The sequence below is a fragment of the Lithobates pipiens genome, unplaced genomic scaffold, assembly GCF_037356315.1.
Source record: "Lithobates pipiens isolate NorthernLeopardFrog02 unplaced genomic scaffold, aLitPip1_a1.2 Scaffold_8, whole genome shotgun sequence".
Taxonomy (NCBI): domain Eukaryota; kingdom Metazoa; phylum Chordata; class Amphibia; order Anura; family Ranidae; genus Lithobates; species Lithobates pipiens.
Genome location: NW_027507903.1, coordinates 431,440,483 through 431,463,553, shown reverse-complemented (window position 1 = coordinate 431,463,553; position 23,071 = coordinate 431,440,483). Strand labels below are relative to the sequence as shown.

The window sequence follows — 23,071 nt, the reverse complement described above, 5'->3', positions numbered from 1 at the left end:
CAGTGGCTGTTAGTCCAATCCGAGCGGGCTTAACAGGCTCTGCATTCATCATCAGTGCATCGCCCGCCAAGATTGGCTGAGGCACACACTGTATGCACACAGGATCACCCGGCGGCCTCTCCACCCAGTATGGAGCACCGTACAATCACGATCGTCCGGCGGCCTGTTATCCAGCTTACTGAGGGCTTTACCAGGTACTCTTCCTCTTCACCCGGCGTATAAGACAACTCCCGGTTTATGGCGGCGGAATTCGGGTGTAAAAGGTCATCTTATACGCCGGCAAATACGGTAACCTGCCAATGACAATTTTGTGAAAAAGAAAAAACAAAAACAAACCTTGATTTTGCAAAGAATTGTGGGGAAAAATAACTTTAAAAAAAACTCACCATGCCCCTTTCTAAATAATTTGGAATGTCAATTTTCCAAAAAAAGGGGTCATTTGGGGGTATTTGTACTTTCCTGGCTTGTTAGGGTCTCAAGAAATGAGATAGGCCGTCAGTACTTCAGGTGTGATCAATTTTCAGTGATGGGCACCATAGCTTGTGGACTCTAACTTTCACAAAGACCAAATAATATATACCAATTTGGGTTATTTTTTTACCAAAGATATGTAGCAGTATAAATTTTGGCTAAAAATTCTGAAGAAAAATTATTAATTTGCAAAAATTTATAACAAAGAAAAATGAATTTTTTTTTTTTTTTTTTAACAAAAACCCAGCGGTGATTAAATACCACCCAAAGAAAGCTCTATTTGTGGGGAAAAAAAAGGAGACACATTTCATATACGTACAGTGTTGCATGACTGAGTAATCGTCAATCAAAATGCGATAGGACTGAAAGCTGAAAATTGGTCTGCTTAGGAAGGGAATTTAAGTGCCCAGTGGGTAAGTGGTTAAAAAAATAAAAATAAAATAAATTTAAAAACAAAATTGATTGGTTGCTAGTGACAACGCTTTTATGCTCATTTGCTTTCTCCACTTCCAAAGGAAGTCTGAAATGGAAAACAAACTGCCATCTGTTTTCTTTTGAAAATGCATTTTGCCTGCATGTTTTGCTGCGTCTCTTATTAAAAACCTTCAGCCAGTGAAGTAAACATGTGTAGCACTACCCCCACAGGGGCTGCAAATGATTGATTTCCCCACTCCTACACAGCAAGGAAACAAGCATTTTCCACACTTTCTCTAAACACAAGGAACAGTCTTTGAGCTTGGTTTTTGTTGTTTATTAGGGGTTATAACTTGGATGGGAATTCGAAATTATGGGATGCCCAGCTCGATTGCAACAACAGGGACACCTCCCTCCCTATGTACATGCTCCAGAACTGTCCTCCATCTGAATATTAACAGTCTCCGATAATCACACATGCAACAGCCCCCAAGGACTAGGAACTCTCAGTCCCTTGGAAAGTAGCACAAAGTGTTACATTAATCCCAGCTCCACTATCTACAGGAACTACCAGCCCACCTGGCGGCTTTTCCACCAGCCCACCCGGTTGCCCCGAAAATCTCCCAGGGCAAGGGAAAGATTAATCTCAACACTGTGTTCCAGAAAGGCTTGCTACATGTGGCAATCTCTCCCCTTGTGAATCCCTAGGTGTGCTGATGTACTCGCACTGTCCTCCCTGCGCTGCTTCCTTAGGAAAGATTCCTTTCAAACTGCACTGCTGTCAGGATCCTCCCAAGCCAGCCCAAACTCCAGCCTGAGGCAGAGCCCCCCTCAGAGCAGGGGCTCCACTACAAGGCCACCGAGAATTTCCTCAGCACTCCATCTTCCACCCGACCCCACTGCTGGCAGGGCTTATTCATATTTAAGGGCTCCCCTAAGTATGCAGATCAACTCTCCTGGTCTCCGCCTTCTAGCTTCCAAGTCATCCAACCTGATCTGCAGTAAACCCTGACCTAATTTAGACTCACAAGTTAACCACTTCAATACCGGGTCTAGTCTGGCACTCCTCTCCTACATGTAAAAAATCATAGTTTCTTTGCTATAAAATTACTCAGAACCCCCAAACATTAAATTTTGGGAATAAAATGGCGGTCATTGCAACTTTTTATCTTGCACGATATTTGTGCAATAATTTTTCAAACACCTTAAAAAAAAAAAAAAAAAAAAAAAAAAAAAACAGTAAAATTAGCCCAATTTTTTTGTATAATGTGAAAGATAATGTTACCCGGGGAAATAGTTACCCAACATGTCACACTTTAAAAAATTGCATACCCTCATGGAATGGCTCCAAACTTTCGTACTTAAAAATCTCCATAGGCGACGCTTTCAATATTTTTTTACAGGTTACCAGTTTAGAGTTACAGAGGAGGTCTAGTGCTAGAATTGTTGCTCTCGCTCTAACACATGTGACGATACCTCACATGTGTGGTTTGAATGCAGTTTACATATGTGGGCGGGACTCGTGTATTTGCTTCTGGAGCGCGAGCTACGGGGGACAGGGGTGTTTAAAACTTTTTTTATTTTACTTTATTTTTACACTTTTTTTTACATTTACATTTTTTTTCTGATCACTTTTATTCCTATTGCAATGAACGTAAACATCCCTTGTAATAGGAATCCATTGTGACAGGTCCTCTTTATGGAGAGATGCGGGGTCAATAAGACCCCGCATCTCTCCTCCAGGCTGCAAAGCACGAGACCGGAAAAAAAAAAAAAAAAATCACCAATCCCCGGGTCCGGGTGTAATGTCATAACGTCGCGCCCGGGCCTCCAATGGTCATAGAGATGACTGGTGACCATCTGGTCACCGGAAATCTCTATGGTCGTCATCCGGCAGCATCCGATTCTTACGTAGGGCCCTCAATGGCACGGCAGAGCCTGGAGAAGCACCGGTGGCGGCGGGAGGGTGGTTCCCTCCTGTCGTCTATAAGAACAATCAATTGGTGGAACTGTCGCTATGATCGTTCTTATCGTGCACAGAATCGCTGCCTGCAGATAATGATATCTGAACGATGCCTGTTGCTGCAGGCATCATTCAGATATCCCCACACAAAGTCAAGCATGTCATATGACAGTGTGCAGTATTGAAGTGAAAGTGGATGTAAACTCGATTCATGAAATTTGAGCTGGGCACATATCTGCAGTGTTTTCTTATCTCTCTTCAAAGCAGTCCTATGGCTTTCTCCTGCTCCATAGCTCTGTTATCAGCCTGATAACATCTAACAAGTTCTCTGACACAGGAGATAAAAGCAGTCTGAAATGTGTCTAGTGGGAGGTTGCTATAAATAGATTAGGGGACAGCTTGCCTTCTCACAGCAGAGCTCTGCACATTCCTTCCTTCACCAATGTGGAGTGAGGGTGTGTCTGCCTTTCCTCCAATCAGCCGTCTTGGCTGTATGCCCAAAACTTACCACTCAGTGCTGAACAGTAAGAGAAAATCTGTAAGGTGCACTTTCTAAAGGCTATATAAAGCAGAAGACAGCAGATATACAGATAAAACTTATGTAGGGAGATTTGTTTCATCCCTATGTATTATCTGAGGCTGTTCACTTAACTGGATATATGTGAGGGTTTACATCCATTTTAACTTTGATTCAGAACAGATTTGCCTACACTGACGCTAATAGCACACTAGAGTGCATATTATATATAGCTATGCATATTAGGACATCTAACTCGGCTCAATGAGACAAAAGTATGGAGACCAAAACAGCCAAGCAAACAGGATTTTAAAAATGTAGTAAACAGTGGCAGCCACTAATTCTGTCAAAAAAGTTTTACTGTAATGTGTTTAATGGAGCGATGCAGATTTTTGACTAAAAACATTACTTAGTGGAACTTAATCCATCCAATTGTTTTATAGTGTTTTCATCTACATTTTGCTAGTAGCACATGCACAAGTATATGCTAGCTTTAAAGCCCCTAGTGATAACTGTATCAGGGGCCAGTTTCTTATGTCAGGGTAATTAGCAGCTACACATTATTGCCATTTACATGTTGGCCCTGAGCAGCGACAGTGGTCCAATGGGTCTATTGACACTGTACACACGTAAAAGCTTAGCATAAACTTTTTGGACATTGTGAAACTATAGGGCAAATGCGTGGCTGTGAAAGCAGATTTTTCTTTTTTTAGTTTACATGGCTAAATATTATAGCTCAAAACTGACCGACGTGCATAGGTCCTTAGCATACAATACTGCTGTATTCAGTTCTAGAAAAATATCCATTTCCAAATGTCCCATACCTATGGTAGGGACAGGCATGAGTAAGGAGATAAGATCAGCTTCCTATTTGCTACTGTGAAAAAAAACAGCAGGGTGATCAGTATGTGGAAAGTGTTGGCGATAACCATGATGCTCTACATCAGGGGTCTCAAACTGGTGGCCCTCCAGCTGTTGTGGAACTACAAGTCCCATCATGCCTCTACCCATAGGAGTCCTGCTTGTAACTATCAGCCTTGCAATGCCTCATGGGAATTGTAGTTCTGCAACAGCTGGAGGGCCACCAGTTTGAGACCCCTGCTCTACATACTTTAAAACAGAAAAAAAAAAATTAAAGTTAGGCTTGTTTTGTAACTTGTTTTCTAGTAGTCTCAGGACAGCATGAGAGAATGTAGCTCCTCCTCATGCAGGAAACACACACACAAGCGCGCACCTTTAAATTGGAGGCCTCTCCCCACAGTCCTCAGCTGTCGAAGAGTACCTCTGACCCCTCTGAAAAACACAGGCACAACAGCATAAAACAATATCAGGGCAGGCAATTATTGCTGTCCTGAAAGACTACTAGAAAAACACAAGCCTAACTAGAATTTTCTCAAAACATCTTTCAGGACAGCACGAGGGTAAATGAGAACTTGCCTCCTCAGGGCGGGCCCCACGGCTTGCAGAACATTTCTGCTGAAGGCCTGCTCCCCAGCTTATAATAAATGCAGTCTGTAATGGCTTACGAAAGTGGATATACTTGACCACGGCACCGCTTTACAAATTTGTTCCGGGGTTGCACCAGCCCTCTCTGCCCATGTGGCTACCTGAGCTCTCCTGGAATGAGCATGAATGCCCAGCTGTGGAAGATCTGCAAGTGTATAAGCAGATTCAATTTCCATTCTTAGACATCTAGCAATGGATCCTTTAGTGGCTTTCTGCCCTTTTTGGGCCCAGCAAATAAAAAAATAAAAAATAAAAAAGGGGGGGGGGGGGAGGGGGTTCAGAACTCTTGAATTCTTTAGTTTTAAATATCGTAAAACAATTCTTCTCATGTCTGAAGAATCTTTCTTTCCAGGTTAGGACAAAAAGTTGGCAAAACAATGTCTTCAGAGCAGTGATAAACTGGCGCTACCTTTGGGAGAAAATCCGGATTGATTTAACTGCTTGCCGACCAGTGCACAGCGATGTACGTCTAAATAGCACAGCTGGGCAAATGGGCGTACATGTACAGTACAGACCAAAAGTCTGGACACACCTTCTCATTCAAAGAGTTTTCTTTATTTTCATGACTATGAAAAATGTAGATTCACACTGAAGGCATCAAAACTATGAATTAACACATGTGGAATTATATACTGAACAAAAAAGTGTGAAACAACTGAAAATATGTCTTATATTCTAGGTTCTTCAAAGTAGTCACCTTTTGCTTTGATTACTGCTCCGCACACTCTTGGCATTCTGTTGATGAGCTTCAAGAGGTAGTCACCTGAAATGGCTTTCCAACAGTCTTGAAGGAGTTCCCAGAGATGCTTGGCACTTGTTGGCCCTTTTGCCTTCACTCTGCGGTCCAGCTCACCGCAAACCATCTCGATTGGGTTCAGGTCCGGTAAATGTGGAGGCCAGGTCATGTGGCGCAGCACCCCATCACTCTCCTTCTTGGTCAAATAGCCCTTACACAGCCTGGAGGTGTGTTTGGGCTCATTGTCCTGTTGAAAAATAAATGATGGTCCAACTAAACGCAAACCGGATGGAATAGCATGCCGCTGCAAGATGCTGTGGTAGCCATGCTGGTTCAGTATGCCTTCAATTTTGAATAAATCCCCAACAGTGTCACCAGCAAAGCACCCCAACACCATCACACCTCCTCCATGCTTCACGGTGGGAACCAGGCATGTAGAGTCCATCCGTTCACCTCTTCTGCGTCGCACAAAGACACGGTGGTTGGAACCAAAGATCTCAAACTTGGACTCATCAGACCAAAGCACAGATTTCCACTGGTCTAATGTCCATTCCTTGGGTTCTTTAGCCCAAACAAGTCTCTTCTGCTTGTTGCCTGTCCTCAGCAGTGGTTTCCTAGCAGATATTTTACCATGAAGGCCTGATTCACACAGTCTCCTCTTAACAGTTGTTCTAGAGATGTGTCTGCTGCTAGAACTCTGTGTGGCATTGACCTGTTCTCTAATCTGAGCTGCTGTTAACCTGCGATTTCTGAGGCTGGTGACTCAGATGAACTTATCGTCCGCAGCAGAGGTGACTCTTGGTCTACCTTTCCTGGGGCGGTCCTCATGTGAGCCAGTTTCTTTGTAGTGCTTGATGGTTTTTGCCACTGCACTTGGGGACACTTTCAAAGTTTTCCCAATTGTTCGGACTGACTGACCTTCATTTCTTAAAGTAATGATGGCCACTCGTTTTTCTTTACTTAGCTGCTTTTTTCTTGCCATAATACAAATTCTAACAGTCTATTCAGTAGGACTATCAGCTGTGTACTGTATCCACCTCCTGCACAACACAACTGATGGTCCCAACCCCATTTATAAGGCTTGAAATCCCACTTATTAAACCTGACAGGGCATACCTGTGAAGTGAAAACCATTTCAGGTGACTACCTCTTGAAGCTCATCAACAGAATGCCAAGAGTGTGCGGAGCAGTAATCAAAGCAAAAGGTGGCTACTTTGAAGAACCTAGAATCTAAGGACATATTTTCAGTTGTTTCACACTTTTTTGTTCAGTATATAATTCCACATGTGTTAATTCATAGTTTTGATGCCTTCAGTGTGAATCTACATTTTTCATAGTCATGAAAATAAAGAAAACTCTTTGAATGAGAAGGTGTGTCCAAACTTTTGGTCTGTACTGTACGTCCCCTTTAGGACGTAGCTTATTCAGCACGCACACGTCGTGTCACTTACTCCGTGATCTGCCTAGCAACATAACAGGGATCTAGTGCTTGCTGTCATCGGAAGCAGTGATCTTTCATGTTGTAGTAAGCATACCTCCCTCTCACAGTTAGACTCACTCCCTAAGACACACTTAACCCCTTGATCACCCCCTAGTGTTTAACCCCTTCCCTGCCAGTGTCATTTACACAGTAATCAGTGCATTTTTATAGCACTGATCACTGTATAAATGTCACTGGTCCCAAAATAGTGTCAAAAGTGTCCACCTCAATGTTGCAGTGACGATAAAAGAAAAAAAAAAAAAAGCCATAAATCTATACCCTATTTTGTGGACGCTATGACTTTTGTGCAAACCAAAAGATATACACTTATTTTTTTACCAAAAATATGTAGAAAAATGCATGTGGGCCTAAACTGAGAAATAATTTTTTTTAATATATTAGATATATATTTGGGGGATTATTATAGCAAAAAATATTGCTTTTTTTTTTTAAATTGTCACTCTTTTTTTGCACAAAAAATAAAAACCTGCAGGAGGTGATCAAATACCACAAAAAAAAAAAAAAAAAAAAAAAAAAAAAAAAAAGAAGGTCTACCGTATTTATCAGTGTATAACACGCACTTTCCCCCCCTTAAAATCAGGGGAAAAAAAATCACGATCCGACCCTCCGCGATTTCTGAGCTCTGGGCGGCTTTCAGCCGCCTTCTGCCCTTCTCGTGGCTTTCGGCGGCCGAAAACCACCGAGAAGGGCCGAGAGCGGCCGAAAGCAGACGAGAACTACCGGGCGTCGCTGAGATACACATGGCCATCTCGGCGGCGCCATTTTTAAAAATAAAAGCTGAAATTATCACTGACAAGGGGACAACGATGCACAAGGCTGCAATGATGGACAGGCTGCATGACAAGGCTGCAAATGACACTGACAAGGCTGCATTGATGGCCATTTAAATGTAAGTTTATTTTTCCTTAAATTTACCTCCTAAAAGTTTTTTCCCTTAAAATTCCTTCCTAAACTTGGGGTGCGTGTTATACGCCGATAAATACGGTATTTGTGGGGGGGCGTCCATTTTGTTTGTGTGCAGTGTCGGACGACCGCGCAATTGTCAGTTAAAGTGACGCAGTGCTTTTTGTGAAATAAAAATAATTTAAAAAAAAGCGACGCAGTGCCGCATCGCAAAAAGTGCTCTGGTCAGGAAGGGGGTAAATTCTTCCAGGGCTGAAGTGGTTAAAGAATAATCCTGTCTGGATAGATCGTTAGAAACCGTTCTCTGACTGACAATGCATGTAGATGACTAATCCTGTGTACGGAATTGACCGCGATTAGAACGGTCTTCAGCGTGACAAACTTCAAGGTTGCAGAATCCAGAAGTTTGAAAGGAGATTTGATTAGAGCTTGTAGGACTACTAAGAGATCCCACTTGGGAAAAGCTTTAGCATTAATTGGTCAAGAAATAGGACAATGCCTTGAAAAGTCGAATGATTAAGGGTTCTGAAGAAATACAGCATTCCAGAAAGACTCCTAATGCTGCAACCTGGATTATTAGTGTGCCGACGGCTAACTTCTTATCTGCTCCCTGTTGAAGAAACTCCAGGATTGAGGCAAGATCTTCCAAGGGACTTGAGGTGTATATAGCTCTTGTAACCACTTTACAGCTTGACAGGAGAGTGTCTACTAAGCACTGGGAGAAACCTCTTTTCTAGCAGTTGCTTTTCAGAAACCACACTGAGGCGTATAGTTTCCACCTATTGAGGACACAGAGGCTCTTGAATAGCAGGTCCTTCCTGAGTGGAAGTGTCCGTTATTGTTTGGCCGCTAATCAGAGAGTTGAAAACCACTCTCTGTTTAGCCAGAAAGGAACCACGAAGATAACCACCACTCTAACTACAGGGCTTGCAGAAATGGTAGGAAGGGGAGAAAGAAGTAACAGCTGGAATTCCCATATTTGAGTGAGAGCATCCATCCCTATTCTCCGTCTTTTCTGCTTAGCGAGAAAAAAAAAAAAAACGACAAGTTTTGGCATTCTGATGGTTTGTAAACATATCCATTTACAGCTGACCAAATTCCTGAACTAAGGCGTGAAAGACTACCTGATTTAGGCTGGGTTTACACTGATGCTAATTTCTCTGCATCCACTTCGCATGATAGGAGAGTGTGACCAGCTCTCAATGGAGCCGGTTCACATACCTCTGGGGCAGCCCGTGTCTGAATTGCAGAAGTGATCTGTGCATCTTCTGGTCCATTTCAGGTGCCATTTCAGCCTGAAACTGTGAACAGACATGCACCAGACCCCCTGCTGTGAGCAGCAGCCACAGCTAGTGTGCACCCAACCTCAAACACCAATCACCCTCTCTCACTTGGTGCTTGCTCAGGAAATTGGCTACCAGGTTCAACGAACCCTTGAGATGGACTGCTGACAAGAATGCCAAATTGATTTCTGCACAACTCAGAATTTTCTCTGCCAGTTTTTGAAGACTCCTTCTTGTACTGCCTTGCCCATTTATATACGCCACAGCTGTGGTGTTGCCTGTGCAGACTTTAACATGGTGACCTAGGAGCTTCTGAGGGAAAGCTAACAGCGTTAAGACTTAGGCTTTTAGTTCCCTCCAGTTTGAGGAATTTGCCATTTGTAGCCCTGACCATTGCCAGTCAAATGGCTTGTGTCTGCAGAGCTGGTGTCTGTGGTGGGGATCTTTCCTACTGGAAAAAGACCAGGCCAGGCTGCTAAAAAAAAAAAAAAAAAAGAATGTCTTGTTTCTTCCACCATCAGAGGGATCTTTTTACCCTGATAGGAACCCTCACCTTGGTGTCCAGTAAGACCAAATTCTCATTCCACACTCAGGATGAATTGTAGCAGAGGTCTGAATAGTAATCTTGCCCACTGGACCACTGGGATGCAGGCTGTTCGTAAGCAGAGAGCTGACATCAGAAACCTGATTGACGCCTGCCGATTGCCCTCAAACAGAGTCAGCGCTGCCCAAACTTTTTACATTTTTTCTTCTGGCAAGAAAGTCATCTGTTTCGCAGAATAAATGCAAGACCCTAGAAACTGGACTTTCTTGGACAGGGTCAGGCTGGATTATTGTCCATTAATGATCAGCCCAAGGGCTCCAGATGGTTGCTAACCACCTGTAGGTCCTTCCTCAACTGGTCCCCAGAGCTTGCTAGAAACAAAAGATAGTCTAGGTAAGGGGATTACCGTGATACCTCTGAGCCTTAAGGGCCTCCGTCATCACTTTTGTGAAAATGCAGTGTGATAATGACAGACAAATGATAGTGTCCTGAACTGCAGGTGCTAGACCTGTTGCCCTGATCTCAGGGCCAGTCTCATAAACCTCTGATCAGGATGTGGAAATGGTTGTCCCTTGAATGGATGCCATGTAAGTCTGGGAACAGCAGATTTCTGACCAGAGAGAATGATTAAGTGTAATTTTCCTAAAGGTTTTCCCACTAGAAATATATGGAAATAAAACCCCATCCGTTCTTCTCCTGCAGGGGCCAGTACAACCCACTCTTTGGGAGGCATCAGATCCTAAACCAGGTTCTTCATAGCAAGAGCTTTTTACCAGATTTCTTGGGATATCCGTAACAAAGTGCATTCTTGTTGGAGCCCCTGCAAAGTATCTCATACCCCTTGCTGACAAGATTCCGGATATACAGGCTTGTTATTTTTTCCCCACTGTGGAAGGAAAGCCTATAGTCTTCCTCCCACTGGACGTGGCAAGCCATTGTGACTTCTTGGACTGCACAGGAGTACAGAAAAGGACTCCTTTTTCCTCTTGCTTTCTGCAACCCCCAGACTCTCCCCCCCCCCGATACTTGTCACAAATCTCTCTGGGGGCGATAAAACTGCTCTGGCGTTTTCTTTCTAAACAGGAAAACACTCTCCCCCCCCCCCCCCCCCCCCATCTACTGCATGGTCCAAAATCGATTCAAAGTTTGGCCCGAAGAGGAGATCTCCTGAAAATTAGATCCTGCTAGGTTTTCAGCCATAAGGCCCTTCTTGCAGAATTGGATAAGGCAGCTGAGCGCGCTGTCATGCGTATACATTCTGCAAACGCTATATATTCTACTGATATTGTAGGGAAAGAACATGGAATCGGGGGTTCCCACGCTAATATGCAATTTAAGCTGGTTTAACCAGTGTTCTAGATTCCTTGTCACATGTGACTGGCATAGTTGGCTTCAAATTCTCCATTGTGGATTGCTTCGTTCTCTTCAACAATAAATCCATCCTTTATTTCCATTGCTTCCTTTAGGCTTCCCATGTCTTCAAAAGCTGAGCCTTTTTTCTTTGCGACTTGGGAAAAAGCAGCATCCAACTTAGGGACTCTGTTCCAAACTGATGAGGTATCTTCTTCAAATGGGAACGATCTCTTGTGAGATCTCAAATAAAAAAAATAAAAAAAAACTGTTTTCTTTCTAGATTATGCCATTTCTTCTTTACCATGTCTGAGATAGCTGAATGGACAGGCAAAACATCTACCTTTTGGCTCGCTAAGCCCCAGGTACATTTTATCAGGAAGGGAGAGATCATTTTCCTCCTCCTTAATGCCTAAGGTGGCATGAATCGCTTTTTAGAAGACTATCAACTTCTTCCAGCAACAATTTATATTTAGATGCTGAAGCATCTTCAAGCTCTTCCCCATCTTCTGAACCTCCTTCAGACCGTGGTAGAAGCAATCTGCAACGAGGGTATCCCCGACCCAGCATCCAAATAACCTGATGGTGGTGGGCTCAGACGTACTCTGGGAGGAAGACCCCAACATGTCATTAAACGACAGTAAAGTCGCACTCCACACAGCCTTCGTAAAAGCCAGAAAGTCACTAGATGCTGAAGCTGCCTCTTTTCCCACTAATGCAGAAATAAAATCCTTGCATAAAGTATTTTTCCATTTATCTGACAATCTATTTTTGAATGAAGGACATCTCTTGCTACTAGATTCTTTGTCAGTGCTCTTAGCCCAAGCCAAAAAAAACAATAGGAAAAAAACATAACTGCTTCAGCCCCTGAATGACCCTAAAAACACACCGCAGCCAGTTCCAGGACTTAAAATTTATACCTCATGTGCCCTGACCATTTCCCCTAGAGATGGCTCTGGCATGTTCGGGATCCCACCTGCCGGATCCTGCCAGGAAACCTACACTGCACACGGCTAATTAGAGACAGCAAGACATTTCCCAATCTCTGCAGCTGCGGTTGGGGAAATGTCTCACTGCCTGTGATTAGCCTACAGTGCATGCAAAGACTTTTCTCCCAGTGTTGAACAGGAAGAGAATATTTCTAACACGATGTGCACTTTCTAAAGAATTTAGCAGGCTGAAGACAACAGATATGCAGTAAAACCTATGTAGTGATATTTGTTTAGTCTCAGCGTATCATTTGAAGCTGTTCACTTCACTAGGTACATGTGAGGGTTTACCACTTTAAATAAAACAAACAGGTTTTAAAAACATGCCCCAAAATAGGGGGTAACCTGTATCAAACTTACCCAGTGGTGGTATTAACTGCTTGCTCCACTTCACCCTGAAGGAGATTCAACTTTTGGACATGTCGTCTGCAATCTGCAGCAGAGCCTTGTCCAAAAACCTGTCAGACAAAGTAGAAGAGGCAGCAGATATGTAAGTATACATTTACGGAAGATGTTTGAAAGTTTTATCAAGAGACCATCAGGTATTGTGATGTTCAAACACTAAACAACGCTGTTTCTTTACATCATCTGTTTTATAAAAATAAGTTCTGCTTTTTTGATAAAGCAACACATGCAGCAAAATGATTAGTGCACAATGTAGTATCCAGAGATGCCAATCACAAATCAATATAATGCTGGCCTGGCTTCACTGAAGTGAATTCTGCTTGACTGCAATTGTTTACTGCACATTGTTCCCTGTACCGTTTATTAAACAAGATCATTGTTCCCTATCTGGTGGTAGCCAAGGTTTGTTTTTTGGTATTTTTTTTTTTTAAACTACAAACATGTCATACTTGCCTCCTCTGTGCAAGGGTTTTGCTGCCCCGATCCGCTCATGGCTCCTCCTCTTCTCGAGTGCCCCCATGGAGAGCCGCATTCCACGGAGGCACTCATGTGGGTGCACTCCAGAGTACTGCTGCTGCGTCCATTGACACAGACAGGACTCAGCCTGCAACACTGGATTTGATTGACAGCAGTGGGAGCCAATCACTCCTGCTGCTATCAATCTATCCAATGAGGACCCGAGACAGTGGCTGGAGCTGCTGTGCTCATTCTTGTCACTGGAAAGATTGGGTCCACGTAAGTAAAAGGGGGGCTCTAGGGGCTGCTGCACTGCAGAAGGTTTTTTCAAGGGTTTACAACCCCTTTAACCAGTTACGACCAGCCACCATAGTCATTATATGGCAGAAGGTCAACTAACCTGTGCAAATCACCACTGTATGGCAGCTCAGGCAGGCCGCAGCCAGTGGCACGTGCTCGGGCCCGCTGCAGGAGATTGCAGAGGGTTGGGCAAACTATGTCCACCGACGACCTGCGATCTCCTAGTACAGAGTAGAGCTGCACGATTCTGGCCAAAATGAGAATCACGATTTTTTTATTACAATAAAAAGATCACGATTCTCTCATGATTCTGGCACCGTAAAATCTTTCACATTATACAAAAAAAACAAAACTAACCAGTAAAGTAGTTTAAAAATACAGTGTGACATAAAATATTGCAACAAAACAACCACCATTTTATTCTCTAGGGTGCAAGCTAAAATATATATATATATATATATATATATATATATATATATATATATATATATATATATATATATATATATATATATATATATATATATATATATATATATATATATATATATATATATATATAATAAAATGTGTGGGGGTTCTAAGTAATTTTCTAGCAAAATAAATAAAACTTGAAACCAACAAACATCAGAAAAAGGTTTAGGGCCGGTTCACACAGCGAGGCGACACGGCTCGCCTCGCCTCGCTCCCGCAAGTCGCCCCCGTTCTGTACAATGGAACCGTTCTGAGAGGAGCGACTCGAGTCGCTCCGACTCAGAAAAAAGGTTCCTGTACTACTTCGGGGCGACTTCGGGGGCGACTTGCATTGACTTCTATACAGAAGTCCTCTGCAAGTCGCCGCTGAGGTCCCCGCAGGTCGCGGCGAGGCAAGTCGGAGACGCCTCGCCGCGCCGCGCTGTGTGAACCGGCCCTTAGTGTTTAAGTGGTTAAACTTTTTTCACTTACACACAAAGTCTATTCCATTGACAAGTTGTTACAATGTTTATACTTAAGTTCAACTGGTAAAGATTGGTTTTGATTCTTGGCAGACTGCCCAGTTTTTCTCTTCCTCTCTTTGGATGGCTGTGACTTCAGAAGAGTAGAGAGAATTCTTTGCATAGAAAGAATTGTGAAACACTTTAGTAAAGATCACGATAACGATACTTGCGATTAATTGTGCAGCTCTAGTACAGAGGCAGACTGAGGATCTGCCTTTGTAAACAAGGTGGATCCCCATTCTGGCAGATGACATGGCAGATCTACTGTTCCCAGTCATCTGGAACAGTGATCTCTGTCATGTCCCTGCCAGCCCATCCTCCCAACAGTTTGAACACACCCAGGGTAAACAGTTAACCCCTTCCCCGCATATTTATAGCACTGATCAATGTAATAATGTCACTGGTCCCAAAAAAGTGTCATTTGTGGTCAGATTTGTCCGCCGCAATGTCGCAGCCCCGCTAAAAATCACAGATCCCCCCATTAATAGTAAAAACAAAAAATAAAAGTCCCTAAATCTACCCCTAGTTTTTAAGTATAGATAGTGAACCACAAAGAATTGTAGTATTCTCCATAAGACGTTGCCAACATCCCAAACATTTGTTAAGGACCCTAAAAAAAGGGGCACAAGTACCCCCCGGTACAGTGGGACTTTATGGGCGAACAGGGGGGAAAAAAAAAAATCATATATCATAAAATATTTATTTAAAAAAAAAAAAAAAAATCTTAAACACACATGTAATGACAAACATGTCAACAGTTTGTACAGTACATTTATATGAACAGAGAAAACATTATGCTCATAATGAACTATTACAAATTCCAGTAAGCGTAGTTTTCCTCCTTTGGCCTGACATGTTTTAGGAATTGTATCCCTTCCATTATAGGAGAGAGCACAAATACATTTGACACTGAATTGTAAACGATTTTCATATTTTCAAGGTGCTTTAAAATCAAAATCTCATGAGAAAGAAAGTTTGCCGCTGCTTGTCCATTGAGAAAAACGATGACCCCCCCCCCGTCTGAGCTCGGTGCAGCCCTCACAAGGGTCCCCACAGTTCCGCCACAAACAGATTCTAATAGGTGGTCAAAGATTCTATAATGGATATGTGCACACAAGTGGCTAAAATGTTGTTAGTCCTGAGAGGTTGCTACTAGAGACTTTACCTTTCTCAGGAAATTTTGATTTTAAAGTGGTTGTAAACCCTCCCCCACAACTTTGTCCCATGTAAATCAGCATAAAAAATCTCAATGAACATTGCTTATAGATATCTCCTTACTTGCTTAGTATTGTTGTAAGCCTTGTTATGTAGAATGAAGTCACTGAGCATGCCCAGATCTCCCCCGATTTACGGCACACTCTCTATGTCTTATCTGTTATCAGGACTTCCTAGGCACAGCGCTGAACTCTGCTAAATCACTCAAAGCTTCCTCCTACACACCATGTGACCTCACATACAGTCTAAACTTGGCCATTACTGCAGTCTTATCAGCTGAAGCTGATAAGTCTGACAAAGGCAAACATTAGACATTGGCACAAGTAAATACTATGACACAAACAAGTAAGCTATGAACAGGGAAGCAGGGTTGCCATAGAAACGTTGGATTGAGAAGGAGGCTTGGTTAACAGTACAGGAAGTGCTCAATGTAAGGGTGGAAATGCACTCCACTGTGGAACTCAGAAAACAATACTTAAGATGGCGCTGCCTAACCCCTGGAACCAAGTTTTTTAAAGTTTCTTTAACCACTTTCAGACCGGACCAATTTGCTGGTCAAAGACCAGACCACTTTTTGCGATTCGGCACTGCGTCGCTTTAACTGACAATTGCGCGGCCGTGCGACGTGGCTCCCAAACAAAATTAACGTCCTTTTTTCCCCACAAATAGAGCTTTCTTTTGGTGGTATTTGATCACCCCTGCGGTTTTTATTTTTTGCGCTATAAACAAAAATAGAGCGATAATTTTGAAAAAAACGCATTATTTTTTACTTTTTGTAATAATAAATATCCCCCAAAAATATATAAAAAAAAAATTTTTCCCTCAGTTTAGGCCGATACGTATTCTTCTACATATTTTTGGTAAAAAAAAAAATCGCAATAAGCGATTATTGATTGGTTTGCGCAAAAGTTATAGCGTTTACAAAATAGGGATAGTTTTATAGCATTTTTATTAATAATTTTTTATTATTTTTTTTTTTACTAGTAATGGCGGCGATCTGCGATTTTTATTGCGACTGCGACATTGTGGGGGACCCATCGGACATTTTTGACACATTTTTGGGACCATTGTCATTTATACAGTAATCACTGCTATATAAATGCAGTGATTCCTGTGTAAATGACACTGGCAGTGAAAGGGTTAACCAGTGGGTGGCAGTGTAGGGGTTAAGTGTTCCTAGGGGTGTGTTACTAACTGTGGGGGGGGTTGGGCTTTCATTTAGTGAACACTGATCTCTGCTCCAATCACATGGAGCAGAGATCAGCGTCACTAGTTGCTAGGCAGAATGGAAAAATGTTGTTTATACAGCATTTCCTCCATTCGGCCGCTCCGTGAGACGATCGCGGGGATGCCCGCGGCGATCGAGTCCGCGGGTCCCGCGACCGGACTCACGGGGGTCCCGACCAGCGCGGGAGCGCGCCGCCGGCGGCGCGCTCCCGATGGCACGGCGGAAACGAATATTGGACGTACATGTACGCCAATATGCCTGCCCGTGCCATTCTGTCGACGTACATAGTCGTGCGCTGGTCGGGAAGTGGTTAAACAGTAATATGCGATTTGGGCTGGATTACAATGGCTATAGTCTGATAACGACTTATTATAATGGACTAATTGAAAAGAGGCATCAGAGTGGAAGAGTTTACTTCCTCTTTAAAGCACCTTTATGAAAATAGTTTAAAATTCAGTGTCAAATGTTTTTGTACTCTCTCCTATAATGCCTCTGGGGAAGGCATAAAATAAAAATGTCAGACCAAAAGGAGGAAAATTACGCTTTCTGGAATTTGTAAAAGCTCATTATGAGCATAATGTTTTGTCTGTTCATATAAATGTACTGTACAAACTGTTGACATGTTTGTTATTACACATATGTGTTTTTAAGAGGGTTTTCACACCAAGCCGCCCATAAAAATAGCGACGTTTTACCGCCGGATTTTGCAGCGCATTTCGGACACTTTTACCCCCCGCTAGTGGCCGAGAAAGGTTTAAAATCGCCCGCAACACGCCGCAATAGCGCTGTTTTTCCAGCACTATTGCAGCGCTGCCCCATTGATTTCAATGGGGAGCAGCAGTGAAGGAACGGTACACACACTCAAAGAAGCTGCTGGCAGGACTTTTCCTGAAGTCCTGCCAGTGCACCTCTCTGGTGTGAAAGCCCTCGGCTTTCACACTGGAGACAATGGAGCAGCAGTTTGAGGGCGGATTGCAGGCGCTATTTCTAACGCTATAGCGCCTGCAAAACGCCCTCGGTGTCAAAGGGGTCTAAGAATAATTTTTTCAAATAAATTATATTTTATATGATTTTTTTTTTTCTGTTCGCCCATAAAGTCCCCGTTTTTTTTTTAGGGTCCTTACTCAACATCCCTAGTTTGTAGACGTGATACGTTTTGCACAAACCAGTCAATATACTCCTATTGCAATTTTTTTTTAACCAAAAACCATGTAGAATATATAAAATTGGCCTAAACTGACAAATACTTTTTTTAAATATTTTTTGGATATGTATTATTAGTAAAAAAAAAAAAAAAAAAAGTTCTCACAATTGTCGCTCTTTGTTTATAGCGCAAAAAAATAAAAGCAGAGGTGATCAAATATAACCAAAAGAAAGCTCTATTTGTGAGAAAAAAAGGATGTAAATTTTGTTTGGGTAAATCGCTGCATGGCAGCGCAATTGTCAGTTATAGCGACGCAGTGCCGTATCCCTAAGAGCCGGTTCACACAGGGACGACTCAGAGCAGACTTCAGGTCGCCCCTAGTTGCCTCAGGTCGGACAACATGTAAAAATCAATGTAAGTGAATGAGAGCCGTCTTAATGCACACTACTGAAGTTGCTCCGACTTCAGAAAAGGTTCCTGTACTACTTCAATCCGACTTGTAGGCAACTGGTACCTGTTGATTTCAATGGAGGTCGCCTACAAGTCGGATCTCCGTCTATACGGAGGCGACTCTCACGGAATTATCAGCTCTCAAGAGGGAACTCCACGCCAAATTTCTAAAAAAAAAAATTTGGCGTGGGTTCCCCCTCCGAGAGCATACCAGGCCCTTAGGTCTGGTATAGATTCTAAGGGGAACCCCCTACGCCGAAAAAAACGGCGTGGGGGTCCCCCCCAGATCCATACCAGACCCTTATCCGAGCACGCTACCCGGCCGGACAGGAAAGGGGGTGGGGACGAGCGAGTGCCCCCCCCCCCCCCCTCCTGAGCTGTACCAGGCCGCTTGCCCTCAACATGGGGGGTGCCTTGGGGAAGGGGGGGCCTCGCGGCCCACCCACCCCAAAGCACCTTGTCCCCATGTTGATGAGGACAAGGGCCTCTTCCCAACAACCCTGGCCGTTGGTTGTCGGGGTCTGTGGGAGGCTTATCACAATCTGGGAGCCCCCTTTAATAAGGGGGCCCCCAGATCCCCACCCTATACATGAATGAGTATGGGGTACAATGTACCCCTACCCATTCACTTGTGAAAAAAATGCACAAAAAAATAAAAATAAAAAACACAACACACAAGGGTTAAAATAGTTTATTGCACAGCTCCGGGGGTCTTCCGTCTTCAGGGGTCTTCTGGCTGGACTCCTCCGCTATCTTCTTCTATCTGCTCTTTTGCTAGCTCTTTCACTAGCGGAGGAGCCCGGATTTCTTCTTCGCCGCCACCCGGGGGTCTTCTTCCGACTTCGTGGGGTCTTGTCCCCCTCTTCGGTTCTTCTTGCCGGGCCACCGCACCTTCTTCTAGCTCTTTTACAAGCAGTGGCCCGGTCTTCTGTCGCCGTCTTCTATTCTTCTCTTCAGAAGATGTTGCCTCATCGCTGTCTCCGCTCCCAGAGGATGCTGGGACTGTGACATCATAATGGGCGGGGACATCATCCGGTGATGTCCCTATAAAAGGCGCCGCACGCCGTGTGTTCTGTCATAGTGAGCGGAGACAGCGACGAGGCAACATCTCCTGAAGAGAAGAACAGAAGACGGCGACAGAAGACCGGGCCACCGCTTGTAAAAGAGCTAGAAGAAGGCGCGACCCCTGGAGCTGTGCAATAAACTATTTTAACCCTTGTGTGTTGTGTTTTTTTTGTAAAAATGTTTTTCACAGGTGAATGGGTAGGGGTACATTGTACCCCATACTCATTCACATAGGGTGGGGGGCCGGGATCTGGGGGCCCCCTTATTAAAGGGGGCTCCCGGATTCCGATAAGCCCCCCGCCCACAGACCTCGACAACCAACGGCCAGGGTTGTCGGGAAGAGGCCCTTGTCTTCATCAACATGGGGACAAGGTGCTTTGGGGTGTTGGGGTCGTGCGGGCCCCCCCCCCCTTCCCCAAGGCACCCCCATGTTGAGGGCACGCGGCCTGGTATGGCTCAGGAGGGGGCGCTTGCTCGTCCCCACCCCCTTTCCTGGTCGGCCGGGTAGCGTGCTCGGATAAGGGTCTGGTATGGATCTGGGGGGGTTTCGGCGTAGGGGGGGTTCACCTTAGGTTCACCTTAGAATCCATACCAGACCAAAGGGCCTGGTATGCTCTCGGACGGGGGAACCCCCTTCAGAGCTCATTCTCCGATTGGCCACGGCAAAAGTCGTGTTGTAAGTTGCCCCAGGTCGTGTCTAAGTCGTGTTCAAGTCGTCTCCAAGTTGCCTCATAAAGTCGTCCTGGAAGTCGTGTCGCCCCTGTGTGAACCGGCTCTAAGGGGGCAAATTCTTCCGGGGCTGAAGTGGTTAAGTAATCAGCTAGGTTTGTTTTGAAAGAAATCCCAAGTTAAAAGCTAAAAATACTTATCTGAATCTCTGGTCATGTGATGTGCCAGGTCCTAAGGCCCCTTTCACACATATGTCAGTTTTGACAGACTCCGCTTACTCAGCCGGGATTCCCACTGAGCCGGCGGATGACAGGTCCATCTCTGCTCACCGTGCAGGGATGGACCTGTCAGAGCCCCGCTCTTCTCTAGGGGCAATTGGATGAAAAACGGACCGCCTGTCCATTTTCATTCGATCCTATAGATGGATGGAAATTAGGGTTTTTATCCGTCTGCATTTAGCAGATTGGATGCAAGCGGACATGTCACTGCTGACATCCGTCACTCCATAGATGTACATGGAGCGTCCGTTCAGGTCCACCTGAAAAACCGACAGGCGGACCTAAACGCTCCACATGTGTGAAAGAGCCCTTAGTCTTCCATCTCTTTTTTTGCAGAGGGAGGACAGTCTTTTTTTTTTTTATAAAATGAGTAACATGGACACTTCCCAGGGGCGGACTGACCATTGGGCCACTCGGGCACTGCCCGAGGGCCCCATGCCACTAGGGGGCCCCATCAGGGTTGACAGCCTCAGTAAAACCAGGGACAGTATGTAAAAATGTGTGTGTTTTTTTTTTTACATCTGTCTCTGAAATGTCCCTTACCAACCTCCTTTTGGTCTAAAAATCCTGAGATTATAGCTTCCCCACCTCTCCAGTCAATAGAAACATGTCTGTGTATAATGTGTGATTGTATACTGTGTTTGTGTCTACTGTGTGGCCCCATAATCTCTGATTGCCCGGGGGCCCCATGAGTTGTCAGTCCGCCCCAACTATTAGTTGTCCAGTGGCAGTTTTCTCTTAGGATTAAGAAAATTGCAGCACCAGTAATTTTTCATGGAAGTGGCACCAGCAAGGGACATACAAGTGTTAGGCTAGTGTTAAAAGTCATCACACAGTATTTATTACTTTAAAGCAGAGTTTCAGGCAAAAATTTAAATCCTTTTAAAACATAAGCACAACTGTTTTTGGATTTTTTTTTCTCCCACACCTTTTTGGTATTTTTTTGGGGACTTCCGCCGCGCAACTCACACATGTTTCCCTTAGTAAGGATGCCAGCACCTGCACCCGGAGCCAATTGACAGGTCGGCTTCAGGTGCCAACATTGCGGGCTCCCTAGACAGAAAAGTGTCCTTATATTAAAAGTCAGCAACTACAGTATTTGTAGATGCTGACTTATTTTTCTTTTACCTAGGCTGGAACTCCTCTAATAACTCCTGAATGGATGTGAGGGAGGAGAGATTAGCAGAAAGGTGGGCTTGTATGAAATAATATACATAAAACAATGAAGGTCTTGGATAAACAACATTGCAACTTCTGTGTAAGGTTTCATGTACACTAGCCTACACTAGCAGAAAAAAAAAAAAAAAAACTGCTCCAAAAAACATTTTGAGGGGCTTTTGAAGCACTTTCCCATTAATTTCAATGGAGAGGGGGCATTTTTTAAAGGTGCTGTTTTTAGCTTTCCAAACATGCTGCATGCCAGATTTTTTTTGACAGCACTGCCAGTGCACCGTCCCAGTAAGAAAGCATTTGATTTTAATGGGAAGCATTTTTCATGAGTTATTTTTAGCCTTTTTTCAACACCAAAGCTCTTGAAAAACTATTCAGTGTGAAAGGGGTCTTTAACACATAGGCTTTTATGGAGTTGCGTTTATGTACATATAGGCTTTTAGCAGAGTTTAGGAGCTGGTATGTTTTGGTGAACTGCAACCTCCCTCTCCTTAACATGGAAGAATCACGTTCAGTATAGGAAAGTTTTCACAGCCGGCCATGAGAAAACGCAGAATATGGCAAATGTAGGCTAGTGTACATGAAGCCCAAAAGAGCCACAGTCCCAGAAGTAAAGCATTATCTGTACTTCCTGCCATGAATGAAAGTGAGATTTTTACACTACACAGCGGCGATCTGAATATGGAATAATCATCATTAGGCCCCTTTCACACAGGGCTGTCCATTTTTACTACTCCGCTTGGTCATCTGCCCGCTGACCCGGCGGATGACAAGTCCATCTCTGCACTCTGTGCAAATCGGATGATTACAGACCGCCTGTCCGTTTTCATCCAATCTGATAGACGGATCGAAAATAGGACATCCTTCCATCTGTATTTTGTGGAGCGGATGGGATGTCAGCTGAATAGTCACTGCTGACATCTGGCGCTCCATAGAGCTGTATGGAGGGACTGATCTGAACGGTCCACATGTGTGAAAGGTTCCCCCCCCCCCCTCCACAAGTCACAAAAAAAAAAAAAAAATCTTTATGCCCAGAACGTTACTTTAACCACTTCAATACCAGGCACTTAAACACCTTCCTGCCCAGACCAATTTTGAGCTTTCAGCGCTGTCGCACTTTGAATGACAATTGCGCGGTCATGCTACACTGTACCCAAATGACATTTTTATCATTTTTTTCCCACAAATAGAGCTTTCTTTTGGTGGTATTTGATCACCTCTGCGGTTTTTATTTTTTGCTAAAACAAAAAAAAAAATACCGAAAATTTTGAAAAAAATAAATGTTTTTTTTTTGTTTCAGTTTCAAAACTTTGCAAATAAGTAAGTTTTCTCCTTCACTGATGGGCACTGATGGGGTTACACTGATGGGCAATGATAAGGCGGCACTGATGGGCACCGATGAGGTGGCGCCAATGAAGTGGCACTGATGAGGTGGCATTGATGGACACCGATATGTGGCATTGATGGGTGGTACTGATGGGTGACACGGATGGGCACTGATGGGCGACACTGATGGGCACTGATAGGTGGCACAAAT

At 43.9% G+C, this 23,071-nt stretch overlaps 1 protein-coding gene across 1 annotated transcript in view; it reads right to left on the bottom strand.

The window, feature by feature from the left end:
- The window catches only part of MRNIP (MRN complex interacting protein), a 65,275-nt gene that overhangs the window by 28,515 nt on the left and 13,689 nt on the right, over positions 1–23,071 (bottom strand). The window contains exon 3 of the mRNA XM_077474301.1: positions 12,538–12,635. Coding sequence (XP_077330427.1) covers positions 12,538–12,635 — 98 coding nt within the window. The remainder of the gene's footprint in view (positions 1–12,537; positions 12,636–23,071) is intronic.